General features: G+C 40.4%; 2 protein-coding genes across 3 annotated transcripts in view; both read right to left on the bottom strand.

Moving 5' to 3' along the window:
* The window catches only part of LOC117954060 (potassium voltage-gated channel subfamily H member 6-like), an 82,845-nt gene extending 81,712 nt beyond the window's left edge, over positions 1–1,133 (bottom strand). Inside the window, exon 1 of the mRNA XM_034887530.1 lies at positions 1,058–1,133. Coding sequence (XP_034743421.1) covers positions 1,058–1,133 — 76 coding nt within the window. The remainder of the gene's footprint in view (positions 1–1,057) is intronic.
* The window catches only part of LOC117954078 (choline transporter-like protein 5-A), a 44,630-nt gene that overhangs the window by 4,436 nt on the left and 13,517 nt on the right, over positions 1–26,677 (bottom strand). The window contains exons 4-23 of one of the 2 annotated variants that reach the window (XR_004658731.1): positions 26,253–26,337; positions 25,706–25,790; positions 25,272–25,400; positions 23,645–23,705; positions 23,138–23,261; positions 18,360–18,443; positions 16,965–17,077; positions 16,155–16,286; positions 15,716–15,815; positions 15,525–15,617; positions 15,304–15,391; positions 14,210–14,478; positions 14,019–14,113; positions 10,292–10,395; positions 10,131–10,204; positions 7,825–7,895; positions 7,528–7,616; positions 7,232–7,316; positions 3,731–4,045; positions 1,113–1,122 (exon numbers count right to left, since the gene is read on the bottom strand). Coding sequence is in view for 1 of the 2 variants with exons in the window: in XM_034887565.1 (XP_034743456.1) it covers positions 3,954–4,045; positions 7,232–7,316; positions 7,528–7,616; positions 7,825–7,895; positions 10,131–10,204; positions 10,292–10,395; positions 14,019–14,113; positions 14,210–14,478; positions 15,304–15,391; positions 15,525–15,617; positions 15,716–15,815; positions 16,155–16,286; positions 16,965–17,077; positions 18,360–18,443; positions 23,138–23,261; positions 23,645–23,705; positions 25,272–25,400; positions 25,706–25,790; positions 26,253–26,337 (1,973 nt within the window). In the remaining variant the exon portion in view is untranslated. Of the gene's footprint in view, positions 1–1,112; positions 1,123–3,400; positions 4,046–7,231; positions 7,317–7,527; positions 7,617–7,824; positions 7,896–10,130; positions 10,205–10,291; positions 10,396–14,018; positions 14,114–14,209; positions 14,479–15,303; positions 15,392–15,524; positions 15,618–15,715; positions 15,816–16,154; positions 16,287–16,964; positions 17,078–18,359; positions 18,444–23,137; positions 23,262–23,644; positions 23,706–25,271; positions 25,401–25,705; positions 25,791–26,252; positions 26,338–26,677 lie in introns of those variants that run through there. The other variant, XM_034887565.1, reaches the window with a different exon arrangement.

Raw genomic sequence — 26,677 nt, 5'->3', positions numbered from 1 at the left:
CAAGAACCCCCCCTCTGTAAACCTTTGATTTCATGTGGCAAATAAATGTATTGATGTAGGAACTAGGCCATCAGGATTAATCATTATAAAATCGCAATCTCGATTCACCATGTTCACAATTTAATTTTGAAAGCGCTCCCAAGCTCTGCAATGCTCTCCATCGTCTTCTTTGAAGTCTCTATGTTTACAGGCTTGTGGTGATGCGCAGTGTGCTATAGGTGCCAATGAAAAATATATGTTTGGTAATGGCAATTTGTGTTGTTTTGTTATGGTTCATGTGTGCAAAAAATAGAAAAAATCGTGGCAGCAAATATATCAATTTGTAAAAAAAAAAAAAATTCCATGTAGACATGTTTAGGAGACAGCGCAGGCTCTACTAAATGATTTTATTGGCCCTTTTTTTTCAGAATGCTCTGCCATGATAGCATTTTACTAATTATTATTTACGGATTACTCATCTGTTTGTAATTGCATTTAAACAGTTAATATGTCCTAAAACACAAATACATCTTGTTTCTCCTCAGCAGTGTCGGGAAAAGTATTCATACCAAACTGTAAAACTACTCTATTACAAGTTAAAGTCCAGCATTGAACATGTTATAAGTATGTAAATATTATCAGGTAAACTTACTTAAATACTAAAAGTTAATCTTCTGCAGAAACATCCTCACATTTTAGAAAGTGTAAAGGGATCCAAGCAGTTGTGTGTAATCATTTCAGCTGGACAGCATGTAGGTCGGTATATTCTTGCTAGTTTCAATTATAATAATCAGATTTTATCAACTACGTGTTTGTGTGTAGAAATCTTAATGTGTAAAGTAACTAAAGCTGTCAAATGAATGTATTTCTTTCTGAAATGTAGCAAAGTAGAAGTAGAAAGTGGCAGGAAAAGAAAAGACTCAAGTAAAGTACGAGTACATTAAATGTGTACAGTACTTGAGTAATTATACTTAGTTACATACCACCTGTATAGAATGCAATAATCCAGTTATATTTAAAATGTATCCTAATGTTAGTGGTGAAGTCAAACACTGATATGACGGACCCTTGTACTTACTCTGTCCTTCAAACTTGCGGATGATGGTGTCCAGGAAAGTGTTTTGGGGCGCCACATGGCCTCGTCTCACTGGCATGGTCCCAACTACTGTGGGCTCTGATTGGCTGGACCCCGAGCCCTGTGGATCCGTCCAACACGCTGCTCTCAGTCTCAGCTGTTTCTCTGTCCTGGAACTCTTCTCCCCTCTTTCTTTTTACCTCTCTCTCCATTCTGACTGCACAGGCACAATCTGAATTCTTGGCTCTGATTGGTCTGTGCAGCCGGTAGGCTACCTATCGACTAGCAGCTGTTACTGCTGCTTCCCATGGTACAAATAGCATATCTTCATACTGCAAACGTCTTTATATGTACTCTAAATCAAGCCTCACATCAAAAATAAAAAACATGACAAATTAAAATGATATTTGTTTGGCCAGGTTAGCTCACCTTGTACACATTACAGCATTTATAGACGCAGTGGGCCTGGGTCTGACTCCAACTTGCGGTCCTTTTCTGTCCCCCTCTCTCCCCATTCAAATAAAAGCCTAAAAATAATCTTTAAAATTAAATTTTGGCTACCACAAAAACAGGATTATTTGATTTGGTTGGGAATTAAATTAAGGCAATGGGTAAAAACTGCGACAAAATTGGAAATGCTTTCACTTCAGTGGAGTTGATAGTAAAACCCTGTTTCAGATCCACGTTGATTCATAACAGACACCATCATGTGCAGTATGGATCTGACAAACTCATTCTACACAGTCGAGCACGATGCATTTCACAGTAAGAAACATCTTCATAGTCTCATATAATATCCAGTCTATATTCAGGTATGGCTCTAGTACTGTAACAGTAGCAGTGGTTCCATCAACACTCTGCAGAAGTAGAAGTAGAGCAGAAGCAGTTGAAGCTTCCTAATGAAAGGCAGAGTCCTGCTTTTTGCAGCCACAAAGTGACACCTACTGGCTGAATGTTGGAATGACAGTTTAAATAGTTGAGTTAGTTTGGCTTAAGAAAACGTAGGAGAAGGAAGGAGGAAGCCAGACAAATGTCTCTAATTGCAGACCTAATATGAGAGTCTGTAGGTTGAAGATTTTACACCAATGGGTTTCCTTGCTGATGGTGAGCCCTGACTTACTGCAGATTGAGAAGGTTCTGTTTAAAGTGATGTGCATTTTGGCACAACAGCTGCTCCAAAATGCACTGATGCAAGCAGAACACTTGTTACACATCTCAGGATCAACTGGTACATTTATCATTAACAGCTAACAACAAAGTACCGTTACAATACGGATCACTGTTGACTGTGTATCAGTATTTTTAACACTGCTTATTTAGTAATTTATTAATCGAGCATAAACCATCATTCCATTACAAGAGAAAGAAGTGCTTGTGCTTAATGCGTGCATAGTTCTGTCTGACTTTGTAAATTCAGGTGGGAGTTGCTCAGTCTGTATGGAGTGGGGTTGGGAACTGGTTTGCTGGTTCAACTCCCTATATGGACCACATGATGGTGGTGGACTGGTAGTTGGATAAGTGCCACCTTCTGGGCACTGCCAAGGTGCTCTTGAGCAAGGCACTGGACCGTGAACTGGGTGCCTGTCAATTGTCAGCAACCCTCACTCTGAGTGCTTGTAGAGATACTAAGCAAGTGTGTGTATTTCAAGCCTGTGTAATGTGTATTCCACCACCAGAGTAAAGACATTGTAATTTCCCTTGCAGAGTTAATAAAGGTATGATTTCAATTATTATTGTAAAATGGGTTTGTATTGTCATGGTTCCCCTGAAAGTGGATACACAATCATCTGTATCACATTCAATTCAATAGTCAATATTTGGATATAGGGGTATTTTACTTTTACTTTGATTGTCAGTGTAGAAACAGTTTTCTGTCAGCTCTGCTGGTTGTTAGACTTCACGTCACTTATTCTGGAACATGTTTAGTTAACATAGAAGTAGTCTATATCCTTGTTGTTCCACTTCCAGGATTGCTTCAGTGCTGCAAGAAATTACTAGAAAATGCATTTCCTGCAGGAATGGTGTACGTTGTGTGTGATGTCTGTAAGTTACTGAGACCTTGAATTTTGCCTCGGGGATGAATAAAGTATCTATATATCTATCTCTCTATCTTTCTAACTATCATGTGTTTGCAGTAGACATAGAACAAGCATTTTTTTACATGTTAAAAGATATAATCCAACATAATGTATTCATGGAGAACAGAAAAAAACCTTAGAACAAATCATTCCCACTAAATTCTGGAACTACAAATTATTTTTTTGGTCAGTTATTTCTACGTTTACGTGTTTACGTTGGAGTTTGACACTGGTGCTTAAGGAAAAGACTGAATGTACTGTAATTTTTTTATACTTTAATTGAATCAGCTTTATGAATAAAAAAACAAAGACCCAATAAAAAATCAGTCCATCTTATAAAAGGAACAAGGTGTATAAAAAATTTGAAACTTTAGGTGGAACTTTTGGTACAAACTGATTTTTACACATTTTCAATTTTTTGCCGAACATTTTTTCAAACAGTTATCCAAAACACACAACAAATTAAAAAGTACAATTACACATTCAAAAGAGGCTTTTTCAAACACATGAACTGAATCTGAACTGAACTGAATACAAAACAAGGTTCTTCTCACTGACTCATTTCAGGGCTTGAACATGACTTCAGACCAACTGCAACTGGAAGGGAACTGGAAGTCTTTGATTCTGACTTTACTATTGGTTCCATACCTGTCTGACATGTGCTGTCACTGTTGCCTAGTGGTTATCAAGAGGAATGCTATTCCTGTGCATCCACATGTTGCTTAGCAGCCAGACCTGTCAGCCCTGTGTAGTGTAACGGAGAGCATGGACCACTCAGCACCGGCTGCTCAGGGACAGGACAAGAGGATTGCATATCAAGGTTACTGACTGGATTTCCCCAAAATTCTGTGCAGCTCTGGGGACATGAGGAAAGGTTTTCCTGAACTCCCATCGTGCCTCTCCAAGTCATCGCCTTGTTGGACCGATACATGGATCGGATGGAAGCATGGCAGAAAAAGCAGGGATGGATGGATGGATGATGATTAACGGGTGGATGGATGGGTTCGATAGAGGTGGAGGAAGTCAAGGGAGTTAAAGTTTAAGGACAAAGGTCAAATGAAGATGAATGGATGGGAAGTAGATAGCAGGGTGATTTAAAATGAAATAGAGACAAAAAGGGTTCGTTAGTGTTGGTAGATAGACACATGCATGCAAAGAGCACAGGCTTCCCTCAATGATTAAAATTATGTTCTACCAGGTGGAAAAATTTAACCAAAGTATTAACTGAACATGTAGACAGGCATTATTTGGAGAGAAAAAAGACATTTTAATACATGCTGTTGGACGAAAGAGTGAACCCATTTAAACCCATCACAGTGCATCAGTATGTGATTTTTATTATTATTTGAGTAATAGCAGGGTTTCACGCAGCACTTTGCAGTTAAGGCGCCCGCAGTAGCAAAACCCGCCTGCCGCCTAAACTATGTGTCAAAAAAATAAAAAGAGCTAAGTTATAGAGCCAATATACTGGCGGGCCCATATTGCTATCTTATCATAATTTATAATGTACGATTAAAAAAAAAATTAATTCAGTTAAAAATAAAATAAAAAGGGACAGTCAACCGTGTTATGAGTGCATAGTTTGTCGACCAGAGGGCACACTACAAACACTCTGAGGATTATTTTTTTATTGAGTTTTTGTTCAAAAGATTTTAAGTTTCATATGTCAAGTTTGTATTTTTATAATTTTTTTTTATCAGAACTTTAATATATTTTGATGTTCCTCTGTTCTGTTGTGACAATATCACTTATTATTATCATAATTTTTCAGTGAAAACTCAAATAACTACAAATAACTAATGTTAGGGAAATCTATCTATGTTTTGTTACGCGTTTCTGGATTCTTTTTTTTTCTTCTTTTAAAAAAATATATAAATAACCAAATATTTGTATCTGCCTTAAAAATCTTGTATAGCTCGGGCTCTACCGTGTAATTCAGCGTCCTCTTTTCTTTCTTTCATTCAAAACCACACAGTAGACAACCTGCAGGTGGAGGCAGTGGAGACCGGCTCGACATCCACGCTGTGGGCGTGTGGACTTGTGTCAGTCTCGCAAGCGGTTTCAGGAAAGTGGCTGCATGTGTCCGACAATGCACAGAACCTTAAAAAATAAAAATTAACAAACACGCCTGACGTCACGTCTACGCCTACAGCTGTCTGCGAACACGGAGTGCGGAAAGTGTGTCAGAGCCTCCTGAACTGGTGAACTGAGGTCAACTTGAAACGTTTCATTTTAGTGTGCTTTCTTTTGGAAGGCTCTTCGCCACTTTCTAGCTAATTAATTAGCCTGAGTTAAACGCTAGCTATCAGTAAACAAAAGTGACGTGGCTGGCGTCTGGTGTGACCGCCAGTGTTTGTGTGTCGGCCCACCCAAGCGAAGGTCCGACCTGCAGACAGCAGAGGAACAGAAGAAAGTAGCTGCACCTACGCAAAAATGAAGACTGAAAACCACAACTATTTTGGAACAAACATTTACTTTCCACGTCATAGCCACATATAAATATATTAGGGCTGTAACAATATGGAAAATAAAACCAAAATCGCGACATACCCCTCCCAACTCCAAGAGTTATCCTTCTCGTCCAGATCCAGTGCAACCACATCTTTAAATTACAAGTAGTCCTTTTGATGCCTTATTCCTGTTTTGTCAGTTAAATTTGGCTTACTGTAAAGATGGCTAAAAGCGAAGGGGGGGGCACCGGTAATGGAGGTGTAATGTTACGAGTGGCTGTTCTGACTCGGCTGCCTGGGTCTGTTTCCCGGGGGTTCAGTAAACTGCCGTTAGCGTCCGTAGCATCGGAGTTAAGTGCTGACCGGGAAGGCTGCTAGCTGGCTGGGGGCTGTGGATGTGTCCCCGGGCTGGTACTGTAATGGTAGTGAATGGCTGCTATCTGGCTGGGGGCTGACTGTCAGCTCTCATCCCGACTGAAGCTTTGCAGAGCAGGGAGTCTGAGGCAGAAGATAGGGGTGTGCCCAGAGTTGTCAAAAAAACATACAAAAAATAAATGAGTGTGTTGTATGTTGTCGCGATCTTATATTATCCACCAAGAATTACATTAGCATCAGTACAACGCATGAATGATTTCTACGACTACAAACTATGAATTCTTCACTGTGGATACAAATTCATGTTTGTGGGTATGAGTAAAAAACAGTTGAAATGATGTCACTGCCATCACAGGGCAGGTAATTGAACTTCTATTTCATCTAATGCACATGCGTCAACAGGGAAAGCTGGCTAACAACAGACTTGAGGCTGCTAGCGGCTCAGCATCACAAGTAAAGTCAATAAGGTGTTTATTCAACATTTTTTGTACGATTTTACTATTTTGATAGCACTTTACAATGATATGCTGTACATTTCTGCAACTCATAGATGTTATTGCTTTAGCTTGCAACCTAACGATATTTACTCGCTGTTACGCTGACTCTAGCTAGTGCTATACAACGTTAGGTAGCGTTGATGAAGTGCTCTGTGTGAAAGTAACGGTATAGTTAGTTAGTGATGTTAGAACTTGACCTATTTCACCGATTGACACTGAACTGCAAGATATGCAATAATGTTACCTGAAATTAACTTCCCCATACAATCAGTAAGAATCCAACTACTAACATGGCCAAGACCAAAGAGCTGTCCAAAAGCACTAGAGACAAAATTGTACACCTCCAAAAGGATGGAAAGGGCTACGGGGAAATTACCAAGCAGCTTGGTGAAAAAAGGTCCACTGTTGGAGCAATCATTAGAAAATGGAAGAAGCTAAATATAATTGTCATTCTCCCTCGAACTGGGGCTCCATGCAAGATCTCACCTTGTGGGGTCTCAAGGATCCTAAGAAAGATAAGAAATCAGCCCAGAACTATTTGGGAGGAACTGGTCAATGACCTGAAAAGTGCTGGGACCACCGTTTCCAAGGTTAATGTTAGTAATACACTAAGACGTTATGGTTTTGAAATCATGCATGGCACGGAAGTTCCCCTGCTTAAACCAACACATGTCAAGGCCCGTCTTAAGTGTACCAATGACCATTTGGATGATCCAGATGAGTACCTGCACTTTAGTTTATTTCTGTCTAAAAACCGTAATGATGGTGTTCACTTACAGAAGCAGAGAAAGAGCGTGTCAACACACATGGCATAGACGCTGAAGAATCCATGAGCAATCAGGTAGGCACCCATCACCACAGTCTGACAGGGACCACAACACAGATTGATAGCACATCATCATTTCCAAAACTTAGTGTTGTTGGCTTATAACATTCTACAAAAAACGAAAACTGGAATGTCTTAACAATGCAATTTCTCTGTTTTTCCATGTCGAGGTCATTGCTTGTTTGTATTTAATTTATATTCCTCCAGATTACTGGCATATGTGTGTGTATGTGTGTGTGAATCTAACCAGCAGGGGGACCCAGTAGTAGTTGAGGTTGGGCTCCTCCTCCTGGATAATTGGAATCTTCCTTGTGAAGAAGAAGAATGAAACGACACCTGAAAAACACACAGACAGACAGACAGACATGTACGCACGCAGGCACACACACACACACACACACACACACACACACACACACATGCTGATCTCTTTCCTCTGCATCATATTGTCCGGAACATATACAGTAATTGCATTTAGAAATGATCTGCAGGTAAAACACTGATGTGAGACATAGAACATTGCAAGAGAAGAGATGTCACTTACCAACTCCTCCTGCTATCAGCACTTTGCCCAGAAACAACAGGAAGTCTGTCACTCGATCCAAAACTGCAACCCTATAGAGACAGAGTCATAATTTCTCTACATGTCCAGACCTATTTTTTTTCAGGGCCCAGTGCTACGATGGTTGCTTCCTATCTGAAAGACAGAACCTCTTCTGTCCCATTAGGAAATTGCTTTTCATCCCCTGCTCCCTTCTTAAATGTGGAACCCCCCAAGGTTCAATATAAGGTCCTCATTTACTTTCCTTGAATACGCTTCAACCCTTGGCTCTATTTTCTGAAAAACATAACATTTTGTATCATTGTTATGCAGACAACACAATTTTACATTATAATAGTTTATACTGTTTTGTGATCCCCAGTGGGGAAATTACAATTTACAAACTGTTTTTTTTAGAAATCACTACACACAGGCCTGAAATATACACACACGTGCTCACGACCTATTCATGCACAAATGGAGGGATGTCAAAGTGAATGGGTCCTGGCAGTGCCCAGGAAGTGAACTGGCATTTCTTCAGCTACCAAAATACACTCTTTACTTTGGTCCATACTTCGATTTGAACCAGCAACCCTCCGATTCCACACCCAACTCCCTAAAGAGATACTGCCGAACCCATTACGAATAGTCATAGTAACACCTGCTCTCTAAAAAAAACTTTCTGATTGTCTACGTGACATTGAATTTTAGATGGCCGCAAACTTTCTTCAATTAAATAGAAACAAAACTGATGTCTCTGACTGACTCTCTGCAAACTTAATTGATGTAGTTAAAACTCTTTTTGCCTTCCTGGACATTTCAATCAATTCGTAGTGAAAGGCAGCTTTTACCAGCTTAGAACCCTAGCCAAATGAAATCCATTTGTGTCCAGGACCTGGAAATAGAATTTCATCCTTTTATCATCTCTCGGATTGATTATTGTAATTAATTGGCTGTATTTTGGATTGCCCCACTCCACCCTTTCCAAATCGTCCAAAATACAGCCACTAGACTTCTAAGTGATACACAGAAAAGACAACACATCATAGTACAGGTAATATGCAACATGGCCCAATACAAATTGCATCAGAAACTCTTTTAACGGATCTAGTTTCATAAAAGTCTTCTCTATAACTTATAAAAAGTCCTCAGAAACCCAAGTGGTGGAAAGTATTGAAAAATACAGAATTTCCCATTGCTGCCCTTGTTAAGGGGAGACACTACCAAGAGGGAAAGCTAACATCCACAAAGCGTACATCCTATGGAGCCATTTTGTTGCTAACAAGCCATCCCCCGCCGTTAGCATTCAATTGACTTCCATTCATTTTGGCGCCACTTTGACAGTGAATAACTTTACATCTGAAGCGTTTAAAGACTATTTGTCCATTGTTTATTTCTGAAGAAACAGAACAATGTATAAAAGGCTCTATTACCTCCGTAGCAGACGTTTTTGTACAAATAGGCTAACGATTGCTTCATAACTACACGACTTTCTGTCACATAATATACAAATTACCGTACCGTACAGGAGAAGCTTGGAGGCAGTTTTGACTTACCTTAGCTATTTTAGTTTAATTACTAATGTTTACTAGCATTTTAGTTAGCAATAATTCGTCTGTGCCTATGTTATCTCCTTACATATACCTAGGCTCTCCGTCAAACTTCAGGCAACTTTCGTAGGCTACGACGAAAGCTCTGCGTGGAGCCTCTCAACTATAAAACGGCCTTAACGCTCAGACATCACCGGAAAAGTGCTTCTTATCGACTTCACTGTTCTCTGTTGCAAGTCTACGACGTTCCTTTGTCCATTAATTTTACTTTCTATGGACACTACAGGTTAATAGGGAAAATCTTTTCACAGATATAACAGATATCACCATGATCACTTACATTAAGTCAATATTTAATACGTTTTCTGAACGTTTAATTTAATATTTAATTATTACACAAATCAGAATTCAGGAAAACTCTTATTTTGTCTGTTGTGTTTTTACTGTTGATTTGGTTAATGTTTGTTAAGATTATTAATTGCAACATTTTTCCAAAAGTCAATGAGTAATAGTGATAAATAATTGTGATTTCAATATTGACCAATATAATCATGACTAGGATTTTTTCCATTAAGGAGCAGCCCTAGGCTACAGTCACAGCCATAGCTGTATCTATCGGGCCTGTCTCACACACGTGCATGTTTACAAAGTTTAATTATCATAAGCAGCCTCTCTTATAAAGACCATAATAATGTCACAGAAATGTACCACACTAAGAAGCTGTGATCAGAGAGAAGGAGTGACAGCCAGCCTCTTTACCTGACCACATTCCTCATCAGCAAAAAGAAGGCTTCTCTGGCTGAGCTGCAGAAGTTCTTCCCATAGATGGCCACCTGTTGGAGAAGAGAACACAGTTATCATTAGAATACGGCTGCTGTTAATACTACTCAGGCAAAAAGGCACTACCTTTTCCAACTCACCATGATATAAGCATTCCGGTTCATGTAGCGTATGACCTTTTCCAAACACCAGAAACAGCATTTCAGACAGTGCATGATGAACCTGGACAGGCTGTTGTCAATGCCTACATGGAGAAACATGTACAAGATCAGCATTCATAGTAGTATTAAGGGATGTCAGCAGTACCGGCACTTTGGTACCAAAATTCAGTAGTAACGTACTTACTTTTCTACATTACTATAGGAACCCGGGGAGGCAATCCTTGCGGAACTGACGGGTATACAAATGCTGAAGAAGAATGCCGACCAGCAAGGAAAAACTCACTGATGTCTTGGCCATATTCAGCTTCTGGTTTTACTGTACATCTACAGGGGCAGCGTTCCCAAATACATCTGGAACTTCCAAACCACTATGGATCTGTTTTGCTCTGCCGTTGTCTGTCACAGCTTAGTCTTGCTTTGCCAGACTGCGGAAGAGGGCCTGGCTAGTCCAAATAGCACTCCAGGATGGGAGAAAAACTTCGGGAAGAAACTTGTTTTTATGGAACATGTGTATGTTCAAAAGTTGTTACTCGTGCAACCCAAAAAAAATCAGATTGGACAAATAGTCTACCGGAGGTTAGGACGCCGACACAAAGAAAGAGGAAGGTGACGGATGTCATCCAGCGGAATTTCCGGCCGCACCGGCGCAATGCCAGAAGTGGAAAGTCGTGGCTAGACTTATTTGGAGAATAATTTAATAGTTGACAACTAATCCAGTCATCTTTAAAGCTCTTTTATGAATTGCTATGAGGATCGGTCAACACTGAAGCCACTTTTTCAAATTTGCATTACCACCATGCACCCTAGCCAAACAGTTGATCTGAGCTCTCAAACTCTTCCTAGCCCTCACTCAGGAAAAATTGGCACACTAACCTAAACAGCACTCACAAATGGGAGCATTACAGAAAAGAACTTTTATCTTTAAGGTTTAAAAGCTATTTCACATAAATCAATATTTCTAATTATAGAATAACACCTTTATACTTTATTGACTGTACTAAAGTTTATGGAACAAGAACAAATAAGATATTTGCTCCAACATCCTTTATGTTTTCTATATTTGGGCATACTTATTTACTTTTGATTAAATAAAAAGTTCAAACAAATCCTAAAATTCTGGAGCTGCAAGAATAATTACAATAGAAACAGGCTACAGTATAATACTTGTGGTATGCGGTATATGGGGGCTGTCTGCATTGAGTATTACTTTATTCAATTGAAAATATTCTGCTAAGATATTCTACAGTCGTGGTCAACAGTTTTGAGAATGACACAAGGTTTGGATTCCCAAAGTTATCTCATTCCGTATTTGTAGATATTTTTTTAAATGTTACTACGGTATACTGAAGCATAATCACAAGCATTTCCTAAGTGTCAAAGGCTTTTATTGACAATTACATTCAGTTTATGCGAAGAGTCAATATTTGCATTGTTGACCCTTCTTTTTCAAGACCTTTGCCCTGACATGCTGTCAATCAACGTCTGGGCCACATCCTGACTGATGGCAGTCCATTCTTGCAAAATCAATTCTCGAAGTTTGTCGGAATTTGTGGTTTTTTTGTTTGTCCAACCGCCTCTTGAAGATTGACCACAAGTTCTCAATGGGATTAAGGTATGGGGAGTTTCCTGGCCATGGACCCAAACTGTTGATGTTTTGTTCCCCGAGCCACTTAGTTATCACTTTGGCCTTATGGCAAGGTGCTCCATCATGCTAGAAAAGGCATTGTTGGTCTATTAACTGTTTTTGGATGGTTGGGAGAAGTTGCTCTCGGAGGATGTTTTGGGTCCATTCTTTATTCATGGCTGTTTTTTAGGCAAAATTGTGAGTGAGTCCACTCCCTTGGCTGAGAAGCAACCCCACATATGAATGGTCTCAGGATCCTTTACTGTTTGCATGACACAGGACCGATGTTAGCGCTCACCTTGTCTTCTCCGGACAAGCTTTTTTCCAATCCCTGTACCTTTTGCAGAATAATAATCTGTCTCTGATGTTTTTCCTGGAGAGAAGTGGCTTCTTGGCTGCCCTTCTTGACACCAGGCCATCCTCCAAAAGTCTTCGCCTCACTGTGCGTGCAGATGCACTCACACCTGCCTGCTGCCATTCCTGAGCAAGCTCTGCACTCGTGGTGGCCCGATCCCGCAGCTGAATCAACTTTAGAAGACGTTCCTTGTGCTTGCTGTACTTTCTTGGACGCCCCGAAGCCTTCTTCACAACAACTGAACCTATCTACTTGAAGTTCTTGATGATCCGATAAATGGTTGATTTAGGTGCAATCTTACTAGCAGCAATATCTTTGCCTTTGTAGCCCTTTTTGTGCAACACAATGATGACCGCACATGTTTCTCTGCAGGTAACCATGGTTAACAGAGGAAGAACAATGATTTCAAGCACCACCCTCACTTTAAAGCTTCCAATCTGTTATTCTAATTTAACTAGCATGACAGAGTGATTTCAAGCCTGGTCCTCATCAACACTTTCACCTGTGTTAACGAGATAATCACTGACAAGATTTCAGCTGGTCCTTTAGCGGCAGGGCTAAAATGCAGTGGAAATGTTTTTTAAGAAAAAAAGTTCATTTTTATTGAAAGGAGTGACTTTGCAATTAATTGCAGTTCATCTGATCACTTTACATAACATTCTGGAGTACATGCAAATTGCCATCATAAAAATTTACATTTGTGTCATAATCAAAACTTTTGACCACGACTGTATATACAAAATGTGTTAGCATTATTAGCATTTAAACAATGTGTTGCAGATATAAAGTGATCTACAGGTGGTGGAGTAAGAAAAGAGTTAATTGATTTTGGTGAATGTGGTCATTGACTGTGTTGTGTGTGAATGCACTTTAAACAAATCACCAGTTTGGTCCACATAGACTTCTGTTTTACAGACTGTGTTAAGAGACCTGACAATGTAACTTCAGTTTGGACTGATGCATGTTAGCAATTTAAAACAACTGTAAATGGCTCCTTTTGAACTTCCGGTATGGTGGCGATCTGAGTGAATGTGCGTTAACCCGCTTTGCTGTCCTGTTGGTCAAATCCTTCTTAAATATTGTAATTGAAATGGTATAATACCTCCATTTCAATGAGGTATTAAGCTTAGGGTAATGTCGCCGTCACAGAAAAAAGTAAGTCAAGGGCAAACTAAAACTGCAAAAGCTAAATTAACGGACTTTACGAGGTCTACTACAAAGAAACCCTTAGCTAATTTCGGAGCCATGGACTCCATCGAAGCTACTGCTAACTCGACTATCACTGAAAATAACCCTCTCCCTCAATTGATTTCCCGAGTCTTAAATAAAGGTGTGAAATGAGTGTGTGTGTTTGTGTGTATGTCTGTGTGTGGGTGTCTTTGTGTGTTTGTGTGTCTGTCTGTCTATGTGTGTGGGTGTGTCTTTCTGGGTTTGTGCGTCTCTGTGTGTCTTTCTGTGTGAGTCTTATCCTTGTAAATTTGAGTGTCTGTGTCTATCTTTGTGTGTGTGTGTGTGTGTCTGTGTGTGTGTGTCTTTCTGGGTTTTTGTTTCTGTGTGTGTCTTTCTTTGTGTATCTTATCCTTGTACGTGTGAGTGTCTGTGTCTATCTTTGTGTGTGTGTGTGTGTATGTGTGTGTGTGTGTGTGTGTGTGTGTGTCTGTGTGTGTGTGTGTGTGTGTGTCTTTCTGTGTGTCTGTTTCTTTGTTTGTGTGTGTGTATGCGTGAACCTCTTAGTTTGTTCTCCAAGTATTCCAATACGATCCGGACCAGTTGTGCGACTGAGAGAATGAGAGCTCCAAACGCCAGGGTGCCTGTGTGATACCTGCAGACAGACAAAGCAGAGCTGCGCTCATTGGGACTCTTTGCTATTTCTAACTTTGAATAAAAGATGCAGGCTTGATGTGGAGCCTGTGCTGACCTGATAGTCCTACTGAAAGATGAGAAGAGTGGGCATGATGGGATATCCTGAGGCTTCCTCCTGGCCCAGTAGTAACTAGCAAAGGTCCCAGCCAGGGTGCACTGCTCCAGGGCCAAGCTGAAGTTGAGCAGCCAGAGGAAGATCAGCAGGTTGTAGAGCTGCAGAAGGAAGAGGTGGCGGTGATAGGACGTCTCGCCACCGTAGAAGGCAAACAGACACTGACTAGCCTGGCACAGCGCTGACTGGGAGATGTTGCTTCTGTTGAAGGTCTACCAGAGAAAAGAGCAGAGTTATTAGATGATGGTATCAGTAGTTCAGAAATTGTAACAATTCAACTACTGATATCATCATCTAATCCCAGATACATCTCTTGGTAATAAAACTGTTATATCAGCCACATAATGTAATAAGACAAGTGCAAGGCCAATAAAGTAAACTAACTTAACTCTGGTTAACTTAAATTAACATAAAATTGACAATAGTACAGTAATTTATAGTCCTCCGAAAAGAAATGTGGGGGGTGGTGAATGTGTTTATTTAATTAAAGTGGGTGTTTTTTATGTTTTGTGTTTTATGTTTTATGCTGCTTTGGGTCCTCCTACCTCGTGTTGCATAAAGGTTTTAGGCAGATTTCGGGGGAGCAACACGAGCATGTTCAATTTCTCTGGCTTGGGACATTAGCCGGTAATTGCGCCCGAGACGATTGTGATTGGTTTAAAGAAATGCCAATAAATCAGAGCAGGTTTATCATTCATCCCGGAATGCTGTTTGGACTAGGCAGACCCTCCTTCGCAGCAATGTGAAGGAAGGTCTGGCAATGTGAGACTATTAACTACCTAACTTTGGGGATATTTACTAAGCATGCCACAATTTAACAGAGAAGGTTTGTGAAGGTTTGTGAGGCGACATTTAGCCTACTGAAGATACTAATGCAACATCCAGCATACAGAAATCTTTAGTAAATATCATCAAATGCAGCTTGAATTTTCAGCATCCTAAAAGGCCATACAACTCAGTCAGTCACACTTACTGTTCTACAAACACTGCTGTAGGACTGTCATGAATTCAAAAAGCCGAAAGAAAACCTTTGGTACCTCAGGGTTACAGGTGCTGTTGGCATAGTGACAGCTGACATCAGGAGACATCACCTTGTAGACAGCCTCACCTGACGATGCAAGGTACCTGGGTCACAGCGCTGGTTAAAGACACAGCTCACATCCTCTGGAAAACATTCATTTATTCAACATGTCTGGGACTTTTTCAAATGAATGTGTAAGCTGTGAACGAGAACTGTTACGTGGTGTGAGAAGGATACACAGCGGTAATGGCCCAGTAGGAGATGCAAACAGTCACCAAGAGAAAGGTTATGAATGGAAAGAACAGCGTGGACATGATGCAACCGATGGCTCTGCAACAACAGAGACACCATCAGCCAGCATCCTACACCATACAATAATCACTATACAATAATCACTATACAATAATCAGAGGTTTAGGATTTCATACTTGCTGGCCTCTCTGAGCAGGGCGATTGCCACTCGCACTCGTCTCCTCAGGAAGATCAACATCAACAGGATGGAAGCCTCCGCCAGTCCCAGAGACACCACTGAGACATAAACACACACACACACACACACACACATGCTCTTGATATTTTAAGTTAAGTTGCTTTGGCTTTAAATCCCCCTCAGATGACTGTGTGAAAGTAAGTTGTGCCAAATTAGTTCTGATACCCCTCAAAAATTATTGTCATCTCAGGCTGACTAAGTACTGCTTCATAAAGGCATCAATGATTAGCACAGATTTTAAATAGAACCTGAGAAATGCAAAATTACTTTTAGGTGTTTCAGACATCTTCCATTTAAAAACACTGGCACTCAAAGAACAGATCTGTATTTGACTGACTTCCTGTGAAATGTCAAGAAATTCGAGCAGACACACTTACATAATATGATCCATGTCTGTGTGAGTTGTAGATAGACATGCAGGTCAGTGTGAAGGCCAACTTCTACAATGGCAACTTCAGAGCCAGCAGTGTGTCTCAGCTGGGACAGCACCATGGAGCAGTACCACATACCTGCACACACACAAACACACACACGTTTCTGTAATCACTTCATCGCGTAATGAAGTTCAAGTCACACCTCTGAAGGGCCTGACAGATGTGTAGAGAGACAGATGGGTAGAGAGACAGATGTGTAGACAGACAGGTGTGTAGAGAGACAGATGGGTAGAGAGACAGATGTGTAGACAGACAGGTGTGTAGACAGACAGATGTGTAGAGAGACAGATGTGTACGCAGAAAATCTGTAGAGAGACAGTTGTATAAACAGACAGGTGTGTAGACAGACAAATGTGTAGATTGACAGATGTGTAGACAGACAGGACTGTGGACAGACAGATGTGTAGCCATCCAGTTGTGTGGACAGACAGGTGTGTAGAGTGACAGATGTATAAGACAGACAGATGTGTAGACAGACAGATGTGTAGGCAGACAGGTGTGTAGAAAGACAGGTGTGTAGACAGACAGGTGTGGAGACAGACAGGTGTGTAGCCAGACAGGTGTGTACACAGACAGGTGTGTGGACAGACAGGTGTGTAGACAGACAGGTGTGTAGACAGACAGGTGTGTAGCCAGACAGGTGTGTACACAGACAGGTGTGTGGACAGACAGGTGTGTAGAAAGACAGGTGTGTAGAAAGACAGACGGGTTCTGTAGACAGACAGGTGTGTAGCCAGACAGGTGTTTACTCACCATATGCCAGCAGCAGGATGACAGTGATGATGGTAGCCCAGAGCAGAGCGCCAGCTGTGAACCTCAGCAGCAGGATGAAGAGCAGACTAACAGCCAGGGAGATCAGCAGACCTCTGGCACACATGCACAGATACAGCATCATGTTAACAAGCCACATCCTGTCACATTTGTTCCTCCAACCTCCACATCTTTGTCAGTTTTCCAATGATTTCAGTGTTATCACAGTGTGAGAGAGTTAGGGATAAAGAACAATATTAGAATGCCGTGTAAAGCAAAACATTTTAATATTTACAGCTAATGTGGCCACAAAGCTAGTGTGTTAGGAGTTATACTGTCAGTTCTTAAAGTTCTAATCATAATATAATCATTTGGATACTATTAATGGTCAACATTTGTTCTGCCATAACTATTCAATGTCTTTACATTCTGCAAATGTTAATGGTTTAAAGTATACTCTCTGTACTAGGGCTGCACAATTAATCAAATTTTAATCGCGATCACGATTTGGACTTCCCACGGTCAAATTTGCGGGATTGTTTTTTTTTTTTTTAAGCGTCATTTCAAAGAACGCTGAGTTTTTTTGCAAAGCCGATTTACGGCTCAGTAAACCCCTGTCTGCTCCTGTGCCAGTCCGAGTTATTCCCTTCACCGCGCATCTTACTTTCTAGATGTAGACAGTCACAGAGGACAGAGTAACCTAAGGAAAACTCAACAGATAGCAGTCGGTTGTACGTCGGTCCCAAGGTTTACCAGTTTACCAGTAAACGCAACATTTTGTCCCGTCTGTTGTTTTTCAGACAACAGCAGTGACCATTGCTAGTTGGTGCTGTAACGTCTGTTAGCTGCTCGCTCCTCTAGGACGCACCGGTGCTAATGTCCTCGCATCTGCCGCAATGCAGTTTATATGGATATGGTTTAATTTTGCGTTACATGACCCATTTTGTCTGTAAAGCCATGCCTGTGTTCGATCTCTCCTCTACTCTCTCTCGTCTAACTTCAGTTCGTAGAGTAACAGCGTGTGAGATGGAGCTGCTGGACTTGGGCGAGAGATGTGACCCATGGCCAGAATATCATCGTTCATAAAAATGCAGCGCAGTGACGATACAGACATTTCATACACACAACGTGTGCATCCGCCATTCGGCCCATGCTGGACCCGTTCAAAATGAGTCAGCCGTCTCTCTGTGAGTAGCGTCCATCACACTGCCTCTCGCAGTTATAAATAGCCTATGTGACGATACATTTTTGGGGGGTTAAAATCAACAAATAATCAAAATTTTGATCAAAATGATCGTGATTATCATTGTGGCCATAATCGTGCAGCTCTACTCTTAACATTATTGTAATAGCTCTGATTAATATCTGTTTGTGTGTGTGTGTGGTTTGTAGAGTTACATGAATATCCATGGCCATGACTTGGCATAATCCTCTACTATCTTCATGCCTAGATCCCTGGTGTCCACCAGTCCTGCTATACCCCTGCACAGAGCACACAAGACACAAAGAAATCCATATATATTAGCTACATGTTCCATCTGCATGAGAGAGCACGGTTCTCTTCTCTGCTTCTCGTCAGATTCATCTAGCAACTCTTATAGTGCTGGCTCAGGTTAGCCTTGGACCAGCTCTTAGTTATGCTGTTATAGTGTTAGACCGCCAGGGTGCTTCCTATAGCACACTGAGCTCCTCTCTCTTTCCTTCTGTGTGCACTCATGTCCCATAAATGCTTGTTACTAACTTAGCTACAGGGAGCTTCTTCCCAAGGGTCCTTATGTTTTCTTGCCTCATAGTTTTCCTTGGATTAGGGTGGCACCTAAACCATGGTAGCAGCTGTTGCCCTGGTCCTCCAGGGCATAGCAGGGCAACTACAAGTTGGCTAATACAACTACTATTTCTAGTCATTGTTCCATTATCTCTATTGTGACTATAACTGTTCATCATACCTCCAACCGGCAACGTCAGACACCGCCTACTAAGAGCCTGGGTCTGTCCGAGGTTTCATCCTAATAAGAAGTTTTCTCTAATACGTTTTTTTACTAAAAAAAGTTTTCATTGGCACTGTTGCACTACATGCTTGCTCTTTGGGAAATTCCTTGAATTGTTGGGTTGGGTGTAAATTATAGAGTGTGGTCTAGAACAGCTCTACCTGTAAAGTGTCTAGAGATATCTATGATTTGATACTATATATAAACTTAAACCGTTGTAACTGACTCTGTGACCCTGATCTGCTCGCTGAGTTTCTCTCCACCCTATTACAGAGCTGACACATTTACATTCACCTTCAGTACTTACTCAGAATATATGTCCTGGTTGGATATTAATATTGTTCCTCAGTTGTATCTAAAGTTTATGCTTTTATGTGCTGTCAGTCATTTCTTTGAACATACAGATATTACGCAGCATCCAGTGCCCCCTGCTCAATCCAGCAGTTCCACTAAAAGCTTTATCTCAGTTTAAACTGTAAAACATTTTAGACACTTAGAATCAATGAATAGGTATCTCTATCACTCATGCTGTGATTGGTTGCACTGATGGAACAAACTACCTTACAAAATGGAAGATTATATGTTCATATTTCTGAGTGACTATCCAAAAGAAGCGTAGCGCTAGCTCCAAACCGGGGAACGCACATGACATGTACACCTGCATGTCATCCTTCCACGGCTGGTTGTCAGGGTGGTGCCTTGCTGTGGCCTACGTAGACAACTGTAGTGCGTTCTGGAGAAAGCCTGGTCTAATTAGGAGAGACAGCATTCATCCCACTTTGGACGGAGCTGCTCTCATATAAAAAAATCTGAGCAAGTCTATTATTGGCCATAAACTATGACAACCCAAGTTTGATTATAGTAATCAGAGGTGCAGTGCAATGCGCTCCTCTGTGCTTTCACTGGGTCAGTCGCCCACTCATAGTATAATAACCACGGTGTCTGTCCCCCAACTCAGATCGGTTAACCAAAAGAGGGGCTATACCTAAGAACCTAATTGGAATTACAACTACCACTGCAATGATAAACAGAATAGCAAATATAGATGTGGACTATTAAATATTAGATCTCTGTCTTCTAAAGCAGTATCAGTAAACGATCTGATATCAGATAATCAAATCAATCTATTCTGTCTTACTGAGACATGGCTGGGCTATGAAGAACATGTTAGTCTAAATGAAGCCACTCCTCCCAGTCATAAAAATACTCAAATTCTTAGAGGCTTAGGCCGAGGGGGGAGTTGAAGTCATCTTTGATTCAAGCTTGTTAATTAATCCTAAACCTAAACTAAATTATCATTTGAAAGCCTTGTTCTTAATCTTCAACAGCCATCATGGAAAACCTTACAGCCAATTGTATTTTTTGTTATTTACCGAGCTCCAGGACCATATTCTGAATTTTTATCAGAATTCTTATCATCAGACCATTCTCTAAATTAGGCAAAGTACTGATGATAGGTGATTTTAATATCCGTGTGGACTTGACAACGATAGCCTTAGTATTGCTTTCAACTTGATTTTGGTTTTAGTCAGAGTGTGCATAAAGCCAATCACTGTTTTAACCACACCTTCAACCTTGTGCTGGCATATGGCATCGAAATATAAGATTTAATAGTATTTCCGCAGAATCTTTTTATTATCAGACCATTCTCTAATTCTCTTTTGAATTCTTACTACCCAACTATACTAAAGCATTAGCTCAGACAGTAGGGAGTTGGGTTGGAAACTGGAGGGTTGTTGCATTAGATAGTCACAGCTCCATTGAGCCATCTATTCCTATAACTTTGAGTAGTGACGACTTTATGAGCTTCTTTATTGATAAAATTATAAGAATTAGAGATAAAATTCATCACTTTTTGCCCCCAATTTGTAATGGTTCCCCTTTAAACACAGTAGCACTAGAAAGAACGAAAACGACAAGACCTTAGATTGCTATCCTATAGACAATTAATGTCTCTTCAGCTAAAACATCTCTTAGACCAAATTCTAATGTGGCTACTTAAAGAAGCGTTACCTGCGGTTAACACTACGTTACTAGATATGATCAATATGTCTTTATTAACAGGTTATGTATTGCAGTCATTTAAAGTAGCTGTGATAAAACCTCTCCTGAAAAAAAACGCCCTCGACCCTGAGGTCTTAGCAAACTATAGACCTACTGTATATCTAACCTTCCCTTTCTCTCCAAGATCCTTGAGAAGGTAGTCGCTAATCGGTTATGTAATTTTCTACATAGCAATAGTCTATTTGAGGATTTTCATTTAGGATTTAGAATGCATCATAGCACAGAGACGACACTTGTAAAAATTACTAAAGACCTTTTAACTGCTGCAGACAAAGGACTTGTTTCTTAGTGCTGCATTCAACACCATTGACCATTCTATCGTCTTACAGAGACTGGAACATTTTGTTGGCATTAAAGGGATCTCACTATGTTGGTTTAAGTCATAGTTATCCGATCAATCTCATTTCGTTAATGTTAACAATAAATCCTCCAAGTATGCTAAAGTTAGCCATGGCGTTCCACAAGGCTCAGTGCTTGGACCAATTCTCTTCTCCTTTTATATGCTTCCTCTAGGCAATATTAATAAGAAACACTCAATTACTTTTCATTCTTATGCGGATGGCACCCAATTATATCTATTAATCAAGCCAGAGAGCTCAACTTCCACATGCATAAATTATATAAAAAAATGGATGACCTAAAATATTCGGATGTTAAACTCAGACAAAACTGAAGTTATTGTGCTTGGCAACTCCAACCTTCATTGTCTAGGGATATTGCTACTCTGGATGGTATTGCCCTGGCCTCCAGCACTACTGTCAGAAATCTAGGAGTTATTTTGATTAGGATTTATCCTATAATGGCCATCTAAAACAAACCTCAAGAACAGCCTTTTTTAATCTTCGTAACATTGCCGAAATTAGGAACATCTTGTCTTAAAACGATGTTGAAAAACTAGTCAATGCATATGGTACTTCCAGGCTGGACTACTATAAATCATTATTATCAGGATACATCAAATAAGTCCCTTAAGACTCTCCAGCTAATCCAGAATGCTGCAGACGTGTTCTGACAATAACTAAGAAAAGAGATCATATTTCTCCTGTATTAGCATCTCCTGCATTGGCTTGCTGTAAAAACCAGGATTGAATTTAAAATCTTCTCCTGACCTACACAATTCTAAATGGTCAAGCACCATCTGATCTTGAGGAGCTCTTAGAGCCTTATCTTCCCACAAGAGCATTATGCTCCCAGAATTGAGAGTTACTTGTGGTTCCTAGACTCTAAAAGTAGAACGGGAGCCAGAGCCTTCAGCTATCAGGTTCCTTTCTCCTTTTTCTCCTTTATCTTTCCATTTGTGTCCATCCATGTCCCAGAAATGCTTGTTACTAACCTAGCTCTGGGAAGTCATTCCCCTGAGTCCTTATGTTCTTTTTCCCCCAGCGTGTTTCCTTAGATCAGGGAGGCTCCAAAATCCTGGTTGCATCTGTCGCCGTGGTCCTGCTACACGACCTGCGATGCCATTACATCCTGCTACGCTCTTCCGTGCCCTGCTACACACTCTGCTGTTCCTTACAATGCTGTGCACTGCCCTGCTATGCCATGAACCAATACAAACTGCTATTTTAGTCACTGTTCCATTATCTTTTAATGTGACTATTATTGCCACTATTCATTTCAACCCCAGACACCGCCTATCAAGAGCCTGGGTCTTTCCAAGGTTTCTTCCTAAAAGGGAGTTTTTACTCGGCACTGTTGCTTGCTTGGGAGGAAACTACTAGAACTGTTGGGTCTTTCTAAATTATAGAGTAAGGTCTAGACCTATTCCATCTGTAAAGTGTCTTGAGATATCTCTTGTTATAAATTGATACTGTCAATAAAATTGAATTGAATTGAATTAAGTTTAAATTGACTACATTTGTCAAGGGAGCTGATATAAAGCCACTGAATCCTGTTGAGCAGAGATCCAAATAAACTTACAAAATGTTACATCTGCCGTATTTTACCAACACCTTTCCAAGAGCAAATCACTATACACATTGTTACTGGATCAAATGGTAATCTTTCAGTCTGGTGTTTTGTCGCAGTCAGATTAAAGGTAAAGAAATATATTTAAAATGTGTTTTATGCTAAGGTACAGACAAATGCACAGTCATAAAAAACATGTAGTAGAGGTTACAGTACTTGGCAGCATGTTGAAGTTCAGTCACACTATGGGCCATATCCAGAGCATCTTTAAAGCTGGTTCTGTTAGCTACAGTCACAGTCCCATTCAGAGTGACGAAGTTTGGGAGACATCTCTGGAGAACTGACACACATACACACACACACACACACACACACACACAGACACACACACACCTTTTAATATGTAATATGAGTGCATTATATTTCCAATCTACATGTCATGCTAATACCCATCTGCACTGAGTAAGCACCATGGTATTCCACTGTTCTCTGAAACTGCACTGGCATTGAGAGACATTTCAAATGAATATAACAGTAAATCTGCACAATGTGATTCATATGATAAAGCTGAGAGGCAGGTTATTGTAATGAATTTGATCAGCAAGAAACATCCACTTTTTGTCATGTGTCGCCTTAAAAATGTACTTCTTTAAAATGTAGTCGTTGACATAATGAGTGGAAATGTTCAGTCGGCTGTGGAGGAGAGAGGCGTCTCATCCTTACATGGTCTACTAGGTACAATCATGGAGGGACAGTCCTCGTCTCGCAGAACCTGAGACACTGGCTGGAGAAACAGAAAGGAGGGTTAGAATAACAGTATGGATGAGGGTTCTGGCACTGTTTCTTTTATGTTGATTTGGAAATGGCGGCCCAGCAGACCAAAATTTCTGCCGCCACGGTCTCAGAAATAGGGCAGACGCACAATGTATTGTACTGTATTCGTTGTTGCCTTTTAAATGATGCAGTCTTATGTTGATCTAGTGAGCGATACTGCGCTTTGATGTCGGTAGAGAGGCAGCAGACTTTTTATTTATTCCTTTTCTTCATTGTGTCTGGTTTGTGCGTTCGTGAGGAAAACATGAATATTGTACATTTAGAGTTATTTTGTTTGACAACATGCAAGACAAAAATATCTGTAGTTTAACTATTTAGAGCAAAGTAATGGCAGGTGTTGTCATGAAAGCCTTATTTTCCTTAGCCTTATTAAATCATTTTCTGTGTGTGCTCTGAATGTTTAATATGTTAAGGTTTACTTTTAACCTAGAGTAGGTGGTTATTGTGAAGTGAATCTCAGTTTCTGTGTTTTGTAAGCTATGTGCTTTTAGCCACCTTGTGATTTATTCAACGCTCCATGTCTGTAGCCTACTTGTAACATTGGTAACAGCAACACCTAATGCACAGTAAGTTCATAGCTGCTGCTTTTGTTTCACTTAACAAAACAAAACAAAAGACAACAAACAAAAGCTTCAAAAATGAGTTCAGCTTTGTTAGTTTGACAGCGGCACTACATCAAGATGCAGAGACAGTCCTGGGCTAAACGTTGAGATTCTGTCCATTGAAGTTTGAAACAGGATCCACTTTGTGGGCCTTATCTTGCACCCGGTGCAGCGCAAAGCCCATCACAAGTGTCTTTGCTAAATTAAGGCAGACGCAGCTATCAATTTCCCGCACGGCGCCCACATTGTTTAAATAGCAAATGCAGCTGATCAAACTCAGCGCCAGTGGGCGTGCTTGTCTTACAAAAAGGTGTGTTCAGGGGCATTCTTGCGTATTGGTATCTAGTGGCAGCGCAAAGTAATCACGCCAACTAAAACCTGGTCTAAAGTCAATAACACAGCATTTCATTGTTATTCTATTGCCTGCTTCACCTTGTGGAGTTATTGTAGCAGAGTGCTCATGCCATATATGATCTGTTTGCACGCTTTCACTCCTGAAAATCTCTCCTTCCTGCTTAGCAAATCTGCCAATATAACAGCAAAGCGCCAAGGTACAAATGCACCTGGCTCTTAAAGGAAATGGTAGATGACGCTCAAATTGGTTTATTGCATCTTACGCCCAAAACACACCTGTGATTACTTAAGACACTAAGTAATACCCTTATGAACCTTGTGCCTGGTGCATGGAGCCTTTTTCTGCCATTATACTAGCAAAAATGGATTAGTACACACCCTAAACGCACCTGCACCAGGCGATTTACTATTGTTAAAATAGGGCCCTGAGTCTCACTCTCTACTCTACATCACTGCAATTATCTAGTCACATCAAGTAATATAGTGATTCCTGCTCAAAGTTCAACAGTGCGTTCAAGTTTCTAAAGTTTCAAAGGTACATAATGTGTTCGTGTTGGTACCTTGTCAGGGTTATTAAAGCCAGGCTTACAGAACTGTCTGTAATATTCCCAGTAACTCTTGCTGAGTTTGTGTTGCAGCTGCATCTCAGTGTAGGTGGCAAACCTGTCTGGGCACTTTGACAAACACATCTGAAAGAAAATTGACACAGACAGTACATTTGTCATTTGATTCACTATGGTTATGGACATATGGCGCTCATCTTTTCAATGCCAACACAGATTTTTCAGTCAGCTAGTAAACATCAAGCTGTTGTAGTAACAAGAACTTTTTATTGACAAATGCGATCTTGTCAAAGTTAATGAGCATCGGTCAGTAAGTGTCCCTTTTTGTTGGCGTCCGGTGTGACACATTCAATGCTATTTTAATCTGACATGATGAACTGATGTTGTTCTACTGTAGCAGATACACATGATCATTATTGTTCATGGAGTACCTGAGTTGTGGGGCACTGAAGGTTGATTAGTATAGCCGGGTTGGCACATTTCAAGATGTTGAAATAGAATAGGAGGGGTTTCTTCCTGCAAAAAAAGTGTTCATGTTAAATCACACACATGCTGTATAGGATCATTTCAGTGTTTCTGCTACATAAATTTAGCAGGGGCACACCGCTGGTTAGACATTTTTAGACATTGCCATCCTTCTTTACCCATGGATGTTGGTTTTCTTCCAGTTGTGCGTGAGTAACACAGCGTTTGCATCTTCTTCCCTCGTGCACACTATTGGCTACATTCATAAACAAACATATTAATATCTAAACCACCTTGTCATATTGCTTATTACTAATAAAATTCAAGTTGGATTTAGTGCCATGACGCCGTCTGCACAGGTAGCTGATGTGGGCTACTTTTTAATTGGCCAAAATCTGTCATAATGACAAAGGTTCATATGGTGTGCATGAAAACAAACTGGGTGAAGCTTGCACATAACTCTAGTTTCCTGTAAAGAGATCTGGCGTGGAGAGTGTAATAAAAGTGTCTTACTCATTAGAAGTCCCTTTCTGACCACAGAACTGGCCATAGCTGTCTGTCGGATGGAGCACCTTCCTGGGATCCCCATGTAACCGGGCTGGACACACAGACAGACAGACAGACATACACACACACACACACACACACAAAGATTGTAACAGGGAAACAATAGTCCTGCACTTTAACATTAAACATTTAAGTATGCTAGTATGTAGCTCATTACTACAGTAAATAACAACATAAACTGGTTATTGTCTCTAAGGGTTGCGCTTAATAACTCCAAATATCATTTGAAACATAAAATCAATTGATGAATGTGTAAGAAGTGATTTTTAAGAGATACTTCCCACTAACTTCTTTTTGACATATACAGTGGGTACGGAAAGTATTCAGACCCCTTTAAATTTTTCACTCTTTGTTTCATTGCAGCCTTTTTC

Source organism: Etheostoma cragini, chromosome 12 (assembly GCF_013103735.1).
Source record: "Etheostoma cragini isolate CJK2018 chromosome 12, CSU_Ecrag_1.0, whole genome shotgun sequence".
Classification (NCBI taxonomy): Eukaryota; Metazoa; Chordata; class Actinopteri; order Perciformes; family Percidae; genus Etheostoma; species Etheostoma cragini.
This window is presented reverse-complemented; position numbering and strand designations above follow the sequence as displayed.